This window comes from Pimephales promelas, chromosome 22, assembly GCF_988280905.1.
Source record: "Pimephales promelas chromosome 22, fPimPro1.hap1.1, whole genome shotgun sequence".
Lineage (NCBI taxonomy): Eukaryota > Metazoa > Chordata > Actinopteri > Cypriniformes > Leuciscidae > Pimephales > Pimephales promelas.
Window position 1 is genome coordinate 12,452,949 of NC_142790.1, and position 17,452 is coordinate 12,470,400.

General features: G+C 39.7%; 1 protein-coding gene across 9 annotated transcripts in view; it reads left to right on the plus strand.

Moving 5' to 3' along the window:
• The window catches only part of kmt2ca (lysine (K)-specific methyltransferase 2Ca), a 207,954-nt gene extending 192,864 nt beyond the window's left edge, over positions 1–15,090 (plus strand). For 8 of the 9 annotated variants that reach the window (XM_039666622.2, XM_039666620.2, XM_039666621.2 and 5 more), the window contains 10 exons: positions 374–513; positions 1,166–1,261; positions 2,379–3,531; positions 3,606–3,742; positions 7,483–7,625; positions 8,850–9,024; positions 9,843–9,959; positions 10,079–10,152; positions 13,082–13,190; positions 13,283–15,090. In XM_039666622.2, the coding sequence (XP_039522556.2) occupies positions 374–513; positions 1,166–1,261; positions 2,379–3,531; positions 3,606–3,742; positions 7,483–7,625; positions 8,850–9,024; positions 9,843–9,959; positions 10,079–10,152; positions 13,082–13,190; positions 13,283–13,375 (2,237 nt within the window). In that variant the 3' untranslated portion in view covers positions 13,376–15,090. The remainder of the gene's footprint in view (positions 1–373; positions 514–1,165; positions 1,262–2,378; positions 3,532–3,605; positions 3,743–7,482; positions 7,626–8,849; positions 9,025–9,842; positions 9,960–10,078; positions 10,153–13,081; positions 13,191–13,282) is intronic. The other variant, XM_039666623.2, reaches the window with a different exon arrangement.
• The last annotated feature ends 2,362 nt before the right edge of the window (positions 15,091–17,452 follow it).

Here is a 17,452-nt window from a genome sequence, read left to right on the forward strand (position 1 = left end):
TGCGAAGTGGACTTCACAGGGTATTTTGCCATCTTAAGTGAGATTCCAATTCGAAGGGAACGAACATGTTCGGTTCGAAGGGCACTGCAAACTGCATAGGGAATAAGGGAACATTGATGCATCACTTCACAGGAAGTCAGTGAAGTCCACTTCAGCTGATACCGTGTTCACTTGTGTAGGGACCCTGTCGAATGGAACGCACCTCTAGACATCTTTGTTTACCTCATTGCCAGTTGAATTTATTTACAGTACATGCAACTCATTTAAAAGGACAACAAAAATTGTTAAAGCAAACAAGCTTAGTCATGTAAGTTGTCAGAAGTTCTCTGGCATCTGCATATGATGCATGTCTGATATGTTTCTTATATTACAGGTTCAGTTGTGGTCAGACCAGACTATCCCATGGGTGGAAGCAGTCCAGGGCCTAAACCACAGTGGTGCTCCCATTGCAGGGTTGTGATTCTTGGCAATGGGGTTCGGAAGTCCACTAAAGACCTGCCGATAAATAAACAGGTATTCAATGCAAATGTGATTGAAACTCCCAAATTACCCTTGCCAGATGATTAAATTACAGCATATGTATTTTAATGTCTCCTGGATGCGTTGAGTCATTAGACCTTATATCACCCCCTAAAGGCTGTGGGGTTGATGTGGGTCTAGACTACATCCTGTGACGCAGCACTGAAGAAGGCTAAAGCCGAGGGCCATAAAACACTTGAAAATGTGCATCCCCCCTCAAAGTCCGTCAAGGAGGCACAGAATAGAGCTTCAATTATGCTAATCTGACCCCTGATGGGAAGTGAAAATCTGCCCCGCTGCAGTTACTGAGTTAACTGACATTATTCAAGGGAACATGTGTACCGAGGCACGTTTTGTTTAAGGGTGTAAGATGCCCAAGTTCAAAAACAATTAAGCCCATTTCAGGTCATTTAAATCATGGGGCACCTTTGATGTCTCCCACCCTTACCCCCCTCCTTTTTCTTTTAATAGTATGCTAATCTAATTTCCTATGTCATCAGCATAGGTTTGCAACATATGCAAGCTTTGATCTCTTGCCAGTGAGGCACTTGGATCTAATGATAAATTGCAGCAGTAGATGGAAAATGGCATGCCTTGTTTCCTGCCTAGGTTTCTAAGCCTGATCTTACAGATGTTCTTTCTACAGGGCCATGGAGGATCTGAGGGGAGCCTTGTCTTCTGCAGCCATAACTGCTTTGTTCTCTATTCAGCCTCCATGCAGAATAAATTGTTAGATGGCAAAGTAAGTATAAACCACAACAAATTTTCAGTCACTAGCTGACAGCCTACCTACTGATAAGTGACTATTTTAATGATGACTATAAATAAACTATAAAAAAAATCGGTCTCATCAGTATTTTAAAGGGGTGATGAACTGAGAAATCAAAATTTTCTTGAGCTTTTGGCATCTAAGAGTTCATCATATTATAAGAATATCCTGTAAGTTTCAGAACTGAAAACGTCCTTCTTAGTCCAATAAAAGCTTTTATTGACACCAGCCTCAGCAAACGACTCGTTTTTTAAAGTGGGGAACTACGACGTCAAAGAGAATAAAAGAAGATCAACGCCTATTTCAACACGGCCGGTTTAGCCCCGCCCCCGATTCGCGCATTACACGCATAGCTAAATAACATAGGCCTACCTTGTGATGACAAACCGGATCGAGCTACCAAGCAATATAAAATATTGTGCAGTGCCTGGTTGTGGAAGAAGACAGTCGCTGCATAAGCTTCCTCTGGATTCCAATAGGACTGCATGGATAAACTTTATTTTTAATGATGTTCCAGCTGATGAGGTAAAACATTGTCCATCTGTTCAGTATTTTTTTGTAAACAAGACTGGATTCGCAGACCGATTAAGAGTAAAGAATGGTGCTGCGCCGTCTAAATTGGATCTGACAGGAATTGTGCAACACACGGACTCTGGGTCGAACATGTATGGGCGAATCATTCCGGTTGCCATTTTACAACATTGGACGTTTTCAAAACAATTTCCCCCATGTGCATCGACGGTTGAGTTGAAACTCATTATAATATGCAAAACTGTTATCCACTCACAGCAGTGGGCGTTTTACTTCCAAGTCTTCAATGCGAGACGCCCATAAAAACCGAGCGTTTTTCAGCTGGGCTCAAAACTAGGGTAGAAAATTGCCTATTACATATTCATTTTGATGTTTCTGAATGCAAAAACCAAGCGAACGTCATAAGTTGACCTCAGACAACAATATAATAAAGTTTAAAAGCCAGTTCATGACCCCTTTAAAAATAACTAAAGAGTTGCCTTATTGTCCAAAGAATACCAAATCATAATTCTTTTACTTCAGTGTTTAAGAGTGTCTTTGATTTCTCCTGCTCTCGCAGCCAAACGTGCTTCCACCATCTGACTCTGAGGATAAGCATAATCCCACTAAGGTATTTCATCAATACAGTCACAATATGTCCGATCTTGACGTGCACTGTTTGGCTCAGCTGCAACCCAAGCAGTCTCCACCCCCAACTCAGATAATATCCTTCCCCTCCATCACGTCTGAGACGCTCCGAGGAGATAGCAAGTCTGATACTCTAAAGGTCACAGTGAAGCTTAAGCCTCGGCCACGAGCGGTACACAACGGTGTGGATGACCCTCGATGTTCATTTGGGAAGCGCTGGAAAGCTTTACGTTGGAGAAAGTGGAGTGTTCAAATTGTGGTGCCTAAGGGTAACTACCACTTGCCAGGGGAGGAAGAGGTTGATGAACTACTGAAGAAACTGGGGACGTCTCTTAGGCCCGAGCCCATGCCCAAAGACTTGCGCCGCTGCTGCTTCTGCCACGAAGAAGGTGACGGGCTCACCGACGGGCCGGCCCGTCTACTAAACCTTGATCTGGATTTATGGGTGCACCTCAACTGTGCCCTGTGGTCTACTGAAGTCTATGAGACCCAGGCTGGAGCTCTCATTAACGTAGAACTGGCCCTGAGGAGAGGCCTATCGGTGCGCTGTACATACTGTCAGCAAATCGGTGCAACGAGTGGCTGCCACCGCTTGCGCTGCACTAATGCATACCACTTTACTTGTGCCCTTAAAGCACAGTGCACATTCTTCAAAGATAAGACTATGCTGTGCCACCTGCACAGACCCAGAGGAACCGGCTCAATGGGAGGTGGGCTGGCGGGAACCGAGCATGAACTTCGCTGCTTTGCCGTGTTCCGTAGGGTCTACGTGCAGAGGGACGAGGCACGGCAGATCGCCAGCATCATCCAGAGGGGCGAGCGAGAACACACCTTCCGTGTGGGCAGCTTGGTCTTTCACTCAGTTGGTCAGCTGCTTCCTCACCAGATGCAGAATTTCCACTCGATGTCTGCCATTTTCCCTGTGGGCTACAAGGCCAGCCGGATCTACTGGAGCATGCGCCATGGGAACCGCCGTTGCCACTACGTTTGTTCCATCGATGAGAAAGACTGTGACCCTGAGTTTATCATCCGTGTGGTGGAGCAGGGTTATGACGACTTGGTTCTTACTGGATCCTCACCAAAAGGTAAGCAATAGTTTTGATGGCGCTGTCAACCAGGGGGGGTAATTATATAATAATGTCCTCATCTTGTGGTGCAGGCGTGTGGGATAAGGTTCTGGAGCCTGTGGCGGAGAGAAGGAACGAGGCAGGATCTCTGAAGCTCTTCCCTGTTTACCTGAAGGGAGAGGACCTATTTGGACTGACTGTGTCTGCTGTTACCAGGGTTGTGGAATCTGTAAGTCAAAGCCAAAATCTTGCTTTTAAAGGATTAGTTCACTTTTGAAAAAACTTTTGCTGATAATTTACTCACCCCCATGTCATCCAAGATGTCCATGTCTTTCTTTCCTTAGTCGAAAAGAAATTTAGGTTTTTGATGAAAACATTCCAGGATTTTTCTCCATATAATGGACTTCAATGGGAACCGGATGGTTCAAGGTCCGAAAGATAGTGTTAATAACAGTTTCAGATGCAGCTTCAAATGTCTTTAAACGACACCAGACGATGAATAAGGGTCTTATCATGCGAAACGATCGGTTATTTCAAAGCTTATTCCAAAAATGTAACTTTTCTAAGGACAAATGCTAGCCTTTCTCCATTCTGTGAGGCGCGTTTGCAACGTCACGTAATACGTTATTACGTTCAAAAGGTCACGGGCGACGTAGCCAGAACTACAGAGTCAGAGTGTTTACAAGTTGAACGCATAGGTTGAACGTGAAAACTAACTCAAACGCCGTTTGCAAAAAAGGAATTAAAAGGTAAAACAACGATGTCGGACGATTTTGATTCTGTACTTCCGGCTACGTCGCCCGTGACCTTTTGAACGTAATTACGTATTACGTGACGTTGCAAACGCGCCTCACAATATATTACAAGGCTAGCATTTGTCCTTAGAAAAGTTACATTTTTGGAATAAGCTTTGAAATAACCGATCGTTTCGCATGATAAGACCCTTATTCATCGTCTGGTGTCGTTTAAAGACATTTGAAGCTGCATCTGAAACTGTTATTAACTGTCTTTTGGACCCTGAACCATCCGGTTCCCATTGAAGTCCATTATATGGAGAAAAATCCTGGAATGTTTTCATCAAAAACCTAAATTTCTTTTCGACTGAGTAAAGAAAGACATGGACATCTTGGATGACATGGGGGTGAGTAAATTATCAGCAAAAGTTTTTTCAAAAGTGAACTAATCCTTTAAGAACTTGTCAAGTAAAGAATGCTCTGATGTTGCATTTGACAGATAGTAATGTATTTTAAAATTAAAGCCCTGTTTTAAGATCGTTTCTGATGAAATAGAATAGTTAAGATCGTTTTTTAGACTGATACTGCTGTCCCGAGAATTTTCAGTTTCTGTGGTTGCACCCCCACACCTTCACGGCACTTTTCACTGATATGCTCACACAAAAATCGCTGCAAAACATGCTTTCATCATAGTTTTTGTACAACTCCATTGACTTGTATTGTATGTTCTGTGATGTACGGTATTACTCCGCCGCCGGAAACGGAAATGGGGTTGTTTGTATTCTTTCTGTAGTCTTAAGGCCTGTTCACACCGGGACGAATTTCACGCGCGTTATTCGTCGACGTTTAACGCCTCGTGACTAAACAATGGGCGCCAATGTGAGTGTTCACACCGACGCGAAAAACGCCACGCGTAAAAGCGTCATTTTTTAAAAAAACGCCTCGGGTTCGTTTTTTTGGTTTGACGCGCCGCGTCAAAACCTATCCGACCAACGAGATTGGCGGGTTTGCTCACGTGTCTGGTACTTCTGAAGTTACAGTAAAACACAACTTGGGGGCGCGCGAACACAAAACGGTCTTGCCGAGCACACATACGGCGAAGAAGAGATAAGATACCTGTGGGCAAGATGAATGTTGCGCTGCTGGTCTCGAAGCATAAAGAGCTGTATGATAATATTTATATTAGTATTTCTGTAATAATAGTATAGTATAGGGTGACTAATAGTCCTGTTTTTTCCCGGGACATGTGTAAAACGGTCACTTTGTGCTTTATAGAAATCTGAGTTGAGATGAGAACTGCGCATATGCGCGTGTGTCAGTTAGATTTTTGACAAGTGAGGAGAGGAGATAGATAACCTCTGCTGACTCTTTGTATTCTTTCTTTTATTTTATTTTTCTATTGTGACCAGATTTTGTGGTTTTTTTTTATCTCGCTCGATCCCCATGTATGAGGACGAGTGTAACGTTTGAGTGGTTTTATTAAACGTGGGGAAATACGAAAACTCTCGTCTCTCGTGCATCTGGTCAAGCGACAACGGCTATGTTTTTATCTCTGGGCAACATCTCCACTTTGCGTTACACATGTCCTGTTTCCACGTCCTGACTGTTTTTAAGTGATGAAAATGTCCTGGTTTAAAAAAAAAAAAACTGCTGGGAAAGATCAGTTCTTCAGCAAAAGATGGGCAAAAAAGGTGGACGAAGAAGAAAAACAAGATAAAAAGGGTTAAAAAACTAAAGATATAAATAGATTTTGTTAGTTCGTTTTTGTAAGTTTGTGAGAGCTATTTTTTGTTACATTTGGAGGCATTTCTTTTAGTTATTTATTATTTATATATTTATTTTTCTATCATTATTTCATTCGTTTTTTCTATCATAACAAAACATTACATTGAGACATGAATATGATCACCCTAGTATAGTATTCTATTATTATTTCTGTTTTACATTAAGCGCCATCTAATGTCAGGGAATGAATTTGCATGTTCACTCAGCTCATCGTCAGCGAAAAACGCTTGGGTGTGAACACAAAAAACGCGTTGAAAAACGCTGACGAACAACGCGCGCTGATATTCGTCCCGGTGTGTACGGGCCTTTATGCAGTCGCGGTGTCATAGGCTACATTATACAAGTGGTTTGCTTGCAATTGGCAAAGGTGTGTTATCGCCACCAACTGGGCTGGAGTATAGACATTTATTGTTGTTGTTGAGGATAACCCCTTGAGATGAAACATCTCGTTTTCGAGGGGGTCCTCGAGACAAAACAAAAATAATACAACACATGTACTGTACATTCACTCACACAAAAGCTCTACCTCATCCCACCTCGCCCCACCAGGCCCATCAACTCCTTATTAGGAACAAATCCATATATAAGACATATTGCAGTATTACAATGCATGACAACATTTAGCCCTCACATACACATCTATACATGCAAGCAATACATACATAATGTATACGTAAACCTAAATCCATATTCTACACATAATAAAGAGTAGAAAAAATAAATAAATAAAAGATAAATAAAAATAATAATAATAATAAAATAAGATATAATAATAATAATAGGTATCACAGATATAGAGTGTCTATTATTCAAGCTCTCAATGGAAGAATATACGGTTCTGAGGCATTCGGAAAAATAGGCTTACAGTTATGGCCGTAACTGATGCAGTTGCCCTAAGAATGGTAAAACACCTGTTGGAAAGCATCTTTTGCAGCCATTTTTGTGAGTTTCACGTCTTTGTAAATTAAAGTTTTATGCGTTTTATGAAGGATTGTTCCTGTGCCCCTATGCTACCATTGTTGAGGTGTGGGGGTGCTACCACAGAATTAGAAAATTCTCTTAAACATTCTATCTCATCAGAAACGAGCTAAAAATAGAGCTTTAATTGTAAAATACCGAACTTGTCCTTTAAGATGTGTTTGTCGGAATGGAAAGAGGCTGATCAGTTTATAACGGAGCTGAAACGCTGAAAATTCGATTTCTGAAAGCAAATGGACTTTCATCTCTGAAATTGGTGAATGGATGTCTATTTAACTTTGGTTGGCTTGGCAGAGTCTCTAAATCTTTGCAACAAAACACAATTGCCAAAGCATAAAGAAATACCATCATGTAAAAAATGTCTTTGTTTGCGGTAATAATTTCATGCGCTGAAACAAATTTCTTTTTTACCCGAGACAATTATAGTTTCTCTTGTTTTTTGTAAATGTTCCTGGTGTTTTAACATTTTTAGCTTCCTGGAGTGGAGGCATGTGAGCAGTACACGTTCCGTTATGGCCGTAACCCTCTGATGCAGTTGCCTTTGGCCATCAACCCCTCTGGATGTGCCCGCTCTGAACCTAAAGCTTGCACACATGTCAAGAGGTTTGTGTTAAGGTATTCTGTATAAATTAACCTTTTTTCGTCCATGTTTGTTTTGGATTTCCTGCTTTCCCTGTGGTCTGTAAGTTGAACATCCATTCATGTCCCGGTTCAGCCTGTGAGCTCAGTTTACTGTTTGCCAATGTTAGCGATTTATCAATCATTACGCATCCATTTTAATATGAAAAGAGAAAGACTATGTGCAGTAAAGCTATGCAGTGGAGTCAAGAACAGCTCCAACTGATTCAGTGATTCAAACCAATCTCTGGTTATGACTTTTTTTTTAATATATCCACCTTATTCCTACACCCCATGACGCTTTGCGCATATTATGGGTGTAACTCACCCTTCAACCATCGAACATTAAAATAAAATTTAAAAGTTTAAAAGAATCAACAGGTACTTTCAACAGAGCAAAAATAGCCCCATATGTGCGAGTCTTTGGTTAAATATCACTGTAGTAGGCAAATATATGTATTGTATAACAAGCCTTAATCAAAAATGTTCATTAACTTCAGCATTATGTGACTATATCAAAGTTTATTTCCGTCATTTTGACCGATAAATTACATTTACCTGTGAAAACAAACCTGGAAAGGGACATGAGGATTTGAGGAGAATAATGAGAGATTCTTCGTGCATTCCAGTGAATTGAATTCGGTAGAACAGGCCACAAATGTGCCATATATGGTCTTACTTTTACAGCGGATTGCAAAGGAAAAGATAAAAATCATCATGAGGAAAAGAAAGCAGCGACTGAAAAAAGCTCTTGCCATAGATATTCTTATTATAACATGTGACGTTAAAATACCAAGCATAACGTTATTCTCATAAACCATGAAGGAAAATGGACAGCTCATCCAGTCAAACTGACGGATCAGCTTTATTTGTAGGGCAACCTTATGATTTGAAATGATTCGTTTCAGCCTTTTTGAATGGAAGTTCCCCAAACCTGAAGTGCCGTCCATAATTCAAAACGCAGTTAAGGTCATCAGGAATAAGGTGGATAAAAATTTTCAAAAAGACTTAAACCATTTAGGAATTTGTGAATCATACATTGTGTGTTTGGGTACAGATGTTGTCATCAAATCTTAATCTATGTTGCTGTAGCAGACAGTGTCGATTCATTATAGAATCGTTTGGTCCGATAAACATCTTTCTGATATAATAAAAAAGTTTCTGAATATGACCCAATATTTGTTTTTACATAAAGCACATATGCTTGTGTTTGCCTTGCAGGCCTCACACCCTGACCAGCAGCAGTTTCTCTAAGGCCCTGGCGAGCTCTGGGAACCCGGCTGAGATGGGTGTCGCACCATACAGCAAGCATTTTGTCCATTCCAAGTCCTTTCAGTACCGTCGGATGAAGGCTGAGTGGAAGTCCAACGTCTACTTAGCTCGTTCACGTATACAGGTAGAAAGATCATAATTATGACTTAATGTTTGGAATAGCATGCTAACACATCTACTGCAGTACAGCATGCATATGTTCTGTAAGCATAGTCCAGGGGTCTGTAGTCTGTGGCACACGGAGTGACGCCACCGGTCATGCAAATAGTTTTTCGGATCTGCACACTAGTGCAAGTTACAATCTCTCACTTTAATATTATTTATATGTGACTATAAGGAATGACTACCTCAAAATATAGATCTGTATGCAAGTTCGAGGGAGTTTTTCAATGAAATACAAACACCTGTTAGGCTATTTTGTGCCGGTGATTATCCCTCCGCTTTCCAATGTTGACACCCGTGCCATAGGTTGCCGACCCCTGGCATAGACTACCCAGATAACCTTGCATTTGACAAAATGTGCCGTTTTTAACAGAATACACTCTGTGAGATGCTGTTTCCTATAATACAATGCTCTTAACTATACCTTCTATTTTTTAGTGGTGGTGAGGGGGGTATTTTTGGTATTTTTTCTTTTAGACTAAATAAAAAAAAAAAACCCATTTGTATTTTTAGTATAACTGGACACCCACTCACATGCTCCATAATGAGGTCACGGTACAATGCCATAACATGCTACAAATTAAAATGAATTTGGAAAATATTAAAACTTGATAAAGATGTAATGCCTTCTGTTTCACTTCATATTTTCCGATTACACTAAGCTGTATGAAGTTAGTACGATGCATGCCAGTATTCCAATCTGAACATAAACTTTATCTTAATTGTTTTAAAATGACTCCAGCCTGTAATAATTGAAGTTTTTGCATTATTTTAATCTAGGGTTTAGGGCTGTATGCTGCTAGGGACATTGAAAAATACACCATGGTTATGGAATACATTGGTACCATCATTCGCAACGAGGTGGCAAACAGGAAAGAGAAGATGTACGAGGCACAGGTATGCATTATTATAAAGTTGAATTTGAAATAATCAAAAGTCATGCTGAACAAGCACTTGTCCTGTCCAAGTACTTGTCAAATTTATTTATTTTTCTTTCTTTCTTTCTTTTTTTGCAGAATCGTGGAGTCTACATGTTTCGCATTGATAGTGAGCATGTCATTGATGCGACTATTACAGGAGGACCTGCAAGGTGGAAAATTAACTTGAATTTCTAAAAATGCCAACACTTTTAGCTTAGATTTTAAAGGGATAGTTCACTTTGAAATTAATTTTTGATATGTTTTAGCTTACCTCAAGGGCATCCAAGATGTAGGTGTCTTTGTTTCCACAGTATTTTCAATTTTGATATTTTTAGGTCAAACCGTTCTTGTCTGTCAGTCATATAATGGAGGATTATGGGGTCCAGTTCAAAGAGCATGCACAGAGAAGTCCAAATTAAACATGATTTAATGATTCATAAATGTAAGTACACATTGATGACCTAAGACACGAAACGAGCAGTTTGTGTGAGAAAACGAACAGTATTTATATCGTTTTTACCTCTTGTAACCACAGCCACATCCAACTGATCTGAGGCCGAGGGCACTTCGGTCTGCGCAAGTGCAGGAAAGCCCCGGAAGTGATCTCTCGCGCGTGTACGTCACTCATTGCTAACACAGAGATCTAAGCATATTTAGATACAGAAAAATTGCAATGGACGACAATTTCGATATATCAACAGACAACGTTGATTTTTTTTTTTTTTTTTCGCAACCGTGCAAGAGTTCACTTCCGGCGCTTACGCAGACCAAAGAGCCCGTGCCTTCAGATCAGTTGGACGTGGCTGTGGTTACAACAAGAGGTAAAAACGATATAAATACTGTTCGTTTTCTCACACAAACCGCTCGTTTCGTGTCTTAGGCCATCAATGTGTACTTACATTTATGAGTAATTAAATCATGTTTAATTTGGACTTCTCTGTCCATGCCCTTTGAGGTGGACCCCATAGACTTCCATTATATGACTGATAGACAACAACGGTTTGACCTGAAAATATCAAAATTGAAAATACTGTGGAAACAAAGACACCTACATCTTGGATGCCCTTGAGGTAAGCTAAAACATATCAAAAATTTATTTCAAAGTGAACTATCCCTTTAAGGCCAGAAACAGTTTAGGCTACACGAATATGCAAACACGGTTACAAATGCTTAGCCATTCCCTTACGTGTGTGTGTGTGTGTGTGTGTGAGAGTATTCATGTAGCTTTTAAAAGAACACTCCGACTTTTTGGGACTTTAGCCTATTCACCTTACCCCCCAGAGTTAGATAAGTCCATACATACCTTTTTCATCTCCGTGCGTGCTATAAGTCTGTTTGACGCACCCACCGCTAGCCTAGCTTAGCACAAAGACTGGATGTGACTGTTTGCAGCTTTCATACTAATCCAAATGAGTGGGAAAATAACGCAAACATTTTCCTATTTACATGTTGTGATTTGTATAGTCACAGAATGTACAAATAACAAAGTCAAATGAGACACAGACATATTTTAACCGTATGAAACCTGGGAACTATTCTCTGAAGGCGAAGCACTGCTACTTTGACGGAGTAATAACCGCATCACCTGAGACACGCCGTGGTGAGGAGCGGAGAGTTCGCTCAGTGTTTGGGTAACAGAGTCAGCAATTTATAAATAGTAAAAGCGTAGTTTAGAGTCATGGGTTTTCGCTCTATTGTAAATAGCTGCGACTGTAAACAGGGGAGGTAATACCATGTTTCACAGAATTCCAACTAAAAACGCTGACTGGATGAAGAAATGGCTAACTTACTCTGGATATTTATCCAAACACACCTAAGATTATCAAGGGACATTATGTTTGCTCGGTACATTTCAATGGACGACTATTTTGAAAAATGGAATTTGCCACACGGACCATAATGTGCTGAAGGATACGGCCATCCCATCGATAGCACAGACAGGACAAGTGGATCACCTGCGGCTGAGGTAAGTGTTCCGTTATGTTTTTAGATGACCTACTGTAACAGTGCCATTAGCAAGAGCTAATGTAACGTTAGTGACACTATTATATGATTAGGGTATGAATATGTTTTTATCTTGATGCGGCGCGGACGCGCTTGGAAAAAAGCGAGCGTGTTCACCGCGTTGAACTTGCACCCTGCGCGCGGCGCGCCTAGTAGCCTAAATTTGAAATAACCATGGAAATAACGAACTTGAGCGTGCAAAAGGGTACGATAGGCTGTGAGTTCATTGTGCTAAAACAATTTGTGCTATTACTTTCCCCTTATTCTATCCTATAGTAATGCAATACTGTATTATATAGGCTAATGTTGAATACATTTGGTTCAGCTAATAAATTGCATTTAAAATATATTGATTCCTGTAATAATAATTATTTATTCATGTGATATTTATAAATCTGGGTGCGTTTTTGGTTGGAAATCAATGAAACATGGTACTGTATTACCTGGTCTCCCCTGTTTATTGTCACAGCTCATACAATAAAGCAAACACCCATGATAAACTATGCTTTTCTATCTAACGCCAACACTGAGCGAACTCTCTGCTCCTCGTCACGGTGATTGTTATCACTCTGCCCAAGTAGCAGTGCTTCGCCTTCAGAAAATATAGTATTTATACGGTTAAAAGATGTTTGTGTCTCATATGGCCTTGATATTTGCACACTCTGTGACTATACAAACCACAACATGTAAATAGGAAAACGTCTGTGTTATTTTGTCACTCATTTGGATTAGTATGAAAGCTGCAACCATTCACATCCAGTCTTTGTGCTAAGCTAGGCTAGCGGTGGGTGCGTCAAACAGACTTATAGCACGCACGGAGATGAAAAAGGTATGTATGGACTTATCTAACTCTGGGGAGTAAGGTGAATAGGCTAAAGTCCCAAAAAGTCGGAGTGTTCCTTTAATATCAACCAACTTTGACTTGCTCAGTATAGTTGACCTGATTGTGTTGCGACAACACTGAGAATGCAGTGCTAACACGCATCAGAAAGCAACATCTCACAAAATCAAGCTTGCATAGCTTGCATAGCATGTTTCGGCCCTTATCTGCTTAATCCAGTTTAAATTTGATCTAACAATCCTTTAATCCACTAGATATATCAACCACTCCTGTGCGCCCAACTGCATTGCTGAGGCTGTAACCTTTGAGAGAGATCACAAAATCATCATCACTTCCAACCGCAGAATCCAGAGAGGCGAAGAGGTAAATCCACCAGTCTGAAAGGCATTCATTCCCTTTGACAGCCTTTGAATCAATTAGATTGATGTCTAACATGTTATTTATTTCTTTTCCAGTTGTGTTACGACTACAAGTTTGATCTGGAAGACGATCAGCATAAAATCCCTTGTCACTGTGGCGCAGTTAACTGCAGGAAATGGATGAATTGAAATTGAAAGATGCCAGCAAAACAACATATGCATTCCTTTTTTATTTGTTTAGGCCCAGAAAACATTTTAATACTTCAATTGGGATAAACAAAAAATGTCACGGCGCGATTTAGACCGCAGAACTGTAAGGGGTTTTCAGAAAGTTCAAACAACTGTTTTGGTTCAGTGGCGGACGAGATGATGTAGTTTATGATTGAGCACCTTCACCTTAAATATAAACAGGCTGCACACTGGTAACTCTGAATTGCAAAGACAATGTAAATGTTTTTTTGTTTTTTGTTTTCCTGCACGAGAGACGAGACGATGGCGAGCGGTAAACAGGATTTTCAGGTTGGGCTTAGGCTTGAAAGTGCTGGCCACAGCCTTATTTAGATATAAAGAGGCAGGTCCTCTCGGTAAAGAAATCTATATACACAAATATATACACGCATAGTTACAGAAATGTAGACACCACTGAACAAGGAATGTACTGAGAAGACTTCCTTAGGGATAAAGCTAAGGGACTTATTAACTTGCACTAAAACAGAAAGATACCGTTTAAATACTTGATTCCATGAGTCAGTTAATTTTTTTTTTCCTTTGTTTTGATTTCTGTAAAATAAGAGACAGCTTTTGTATTTATTATTGATTGAAGCTATTTTTTCAAGACGTCGAGCTCCTGGGAAAGCCTGCCGATTGGACGGAACGTTACTTTATACGACGTGTAAATATCCATCTATAAATGACGATTTTTAAATACTCGACCAAATGTTACCTTAACTTTATCATAGCTGTCTGGGTGACCTTTTGTTTGTTTGCAACAAAAAGAAAAGAAAAAAAAATTCAAAGTATTTAAGAAGGATGTCAAGATGTCATTTTGAGAGTATATGTATTGTATAAAATTGTACAGAATCTGTAAAAATGAAAGAATCAGAGTATTTTTGTTGTATTTAGAATGTAGAATCAATATTGTCTAAAATGATCTGACCACTTGAAGAACTGTTTCCTTACTTTTGCTTTTTTTATATATATATATATATTTCCGCAGTCGAAACGAGCACCGATCATGCTGAGGTGATTGTGACATCTTAACTCTGCTCATCAGATTAGCGTGTGCTGTGAATTTCCATTTGAAGTCACCCATAATGCATTAGAAGATGGTTCCCCATTTGGAGCACGAGCTGTTCTTAACGCTCCACGGCATAGAGTCACGTTTAGAGCTTTAGAGATGAAGTTCGATGCCTTTCACATTCAGAAAACTCGATGCGTAGACATTTAATGAGTATGCTTCTTTCTTGTTTACATTTGAAGAATAAAATAAGATTTATTTTTGGTTTTGATTTGTGGGAAAGTAAAAAAAATTATGGTATGATGTCACAAACTCACTGAAATTAATGAAATAATTGCTGAAATGAAGTTTTTCATGTGCACAGCTGCAACAGTCCTGAGCTTGTAATATACATGGCATGACGTATTTTTTCAATTTTCAGATGAATCAATTGTACATAATTTCTCAATGACTGGCTGTAATAAAATTTGTTTCTTGGATATTTTTTTCCCCCCTTGTACAATATTCGGACATTTAACAGTATTTGTCTTTTTCTTTGTCCTGTATAGTAGTATCCAATGTTAAAATGAAGCTTTTTTTTTTGGAATATACAACGTGTGGGTTTTGGAGTTTGTGGAATCAGATTTAGAAACATTTACAAAAGCAAAATAAAATATTTTACATCATATTCCTTTTTCTGTGTGCATTGTTCATTGTGGTTTAATCAAAATGGCATCTAAAAGTTCACGACTATATTCAAATGCACTTTTAGATGGATGTAAGTCCTGGAGTCTTCATAACTAGCTTTTTTATTAACGGACACATTACACAAATATGGTGCACACTGGTGTCCCATAAAATTGGGACTAACTAGTAAGTAATATTGAAGGGTTTCCCATATGCTGTACACTAATTCATACATTGTGTGTGTTGTGATATTAAGCTTCTGAGGGTTTTGGATGGTAATGGCTTCTGACAGATTTTGGTAGGCTAACACTCGAGTCATTATTAGTGGGTTGCCATGATCTTCACTTTAGAATACTGATCCAAATAATTAGTGTAGCTCCTTTAGAAGGATCTAGTAGCACTTAAGTCATCACTATGATCGTCACTTCAGAATGAATTATACATGTGCATTACTGTCATTAATTATGAACCTGTATAGTTCTTAGTAGTCCTCTGGGAAGTTCTGATTAGCTAATAGTGAACTACCGCATTCAACTGAGTGCAATTTCTTATTCATTAATCAGAGTTTCTTGTTAGTTAATAGTACTGCTCTGTGGAATACTTGATTCTGATTGGTCAATTTCAGATTGCACCATCCAGCGGTTTGTTATTCACCGATAACCGATAAAAATGTGTTGATGTACATCCAGCCAGTTGTTATTGCAGAATGTTAATATTGAGTTAGTTGTTTCCATGTCGTTATTCACTAATGACACAACTGTATTCTTATCATTTATTTTAAAGTGCAAAGTGCGCCAAATAAAAGCATTTGTATTTGTTTTGCAACATTGCAACAGTTATTTTGCATAATGGTGCATCTCTAGATGTCAAATAGCCTCATGGTTATTGTTTATTGTTGATTTCCAAAGAAACAGACTGCAGATGTCAATGACAATCCAGCTCAAATGATCATTATGTTAATCAAAATCAGATTTTAGACTGGCATTTCACAATTACTCTGAACAACATTATAAACACTTTTGCCCCCATTTTTTCATGAGCTGAACTCAAAGATCTAAGACTTTTTCTATGTACCCAAAAGGCCTATTTCTCTCAAATATTGTTCACAAATCTGTCCAAACCTGTGTTACTAAGCATTTCTCCTTTGCCAAGATCATCCATCGCCCTCACAGGTGTGCATATCCAGCATGATTATTACACAGGTGTGCATTAGGCAAAGGCCACTCTAAAATGTGCAGTTTTATCACACAGCATGCCACAGATGTCGCAAGTTTTGAGGGAGCGTGCAGTTGGCATGCTGACTGCAGGAATGTCCACCAGAGCTGTTGCCCGTGAAACTGAATGTTCATTTCTCTACCATAAGCCGTCTCCAAAGGCGTTTCAGAGAATTTGGCAGTACATACAACCGGCCTCACGACCGCAGACCACGTGTAACCACACCAGCCCAGGATCTCCACATCCAGCATCTTCACCTCCAGAGACCAGCCACCCGGACAGCTACTGCAACAATCAGTTTGCATAACAAAAGAATCTCTGCACAAACAGGGCCGTATTAAGAGCTCACTGCCCTTCTGAAAAATCCAGCTAAAACCAGCCAAGGCTGGTTGGCTGGTTTTGGCTGGTTTCCCAGCCTGGTTATAGTTGGTTTATCAGGCTGGTTTTAGAGGGGTTTTGAACACTTTTTCAGCTGGTCAAGCTGGTCTTAGCTGGTCAAGTTGGTTTTAGCTGGTCAGGCTGGTCTTAGCTGGTCAGGCTGGGAGACCAGCTTGACCAGCTTAGCCAGGCTGGGAGACCAGCTTAACCAGCTAAGTCAGGCTGGGAGACCAGCTTGACCAGCTAAGTCAGGCTGGGTGACCAACTAAAACCAGCTACTTCCAGCTTAAACCAGCTAAGACCAGCCAACCAGCCTAGGCTGGTTTTAGCTGGATTTTTCAGCAGGGTGGGCCGTATTATGAGTTACTGCAGGTCCCCCCCACCACCACTTTAGGTCACCAACTACATGAGCTAAATGTTATATTATTATACGAGTCATTTTATCCATCTATGACATACTTCACAGTTAAGTTATGTTATTTTTAACACGATTTTTTTTATCATATCAAAATGTATTGCGACTAAAATTTCATAATTATTGTGACCAATTTCAATATCACCAAAAAATAATTGTAGCTTAAGAAAATAATCTCGCTTACTGATGACAAGAGTCACAAATTAAAATAGAACAAAGGCACAAATCTTTTAAATAAATGCTTTCTATTTTTTTTTTTTTAAAATCGGTGAATCCTGAGAAAAGCATCACAGGTTATAAACAAATATTAAGCAACTTATGAAAAAACTTTAAGCACTGAATAATATTATATTAT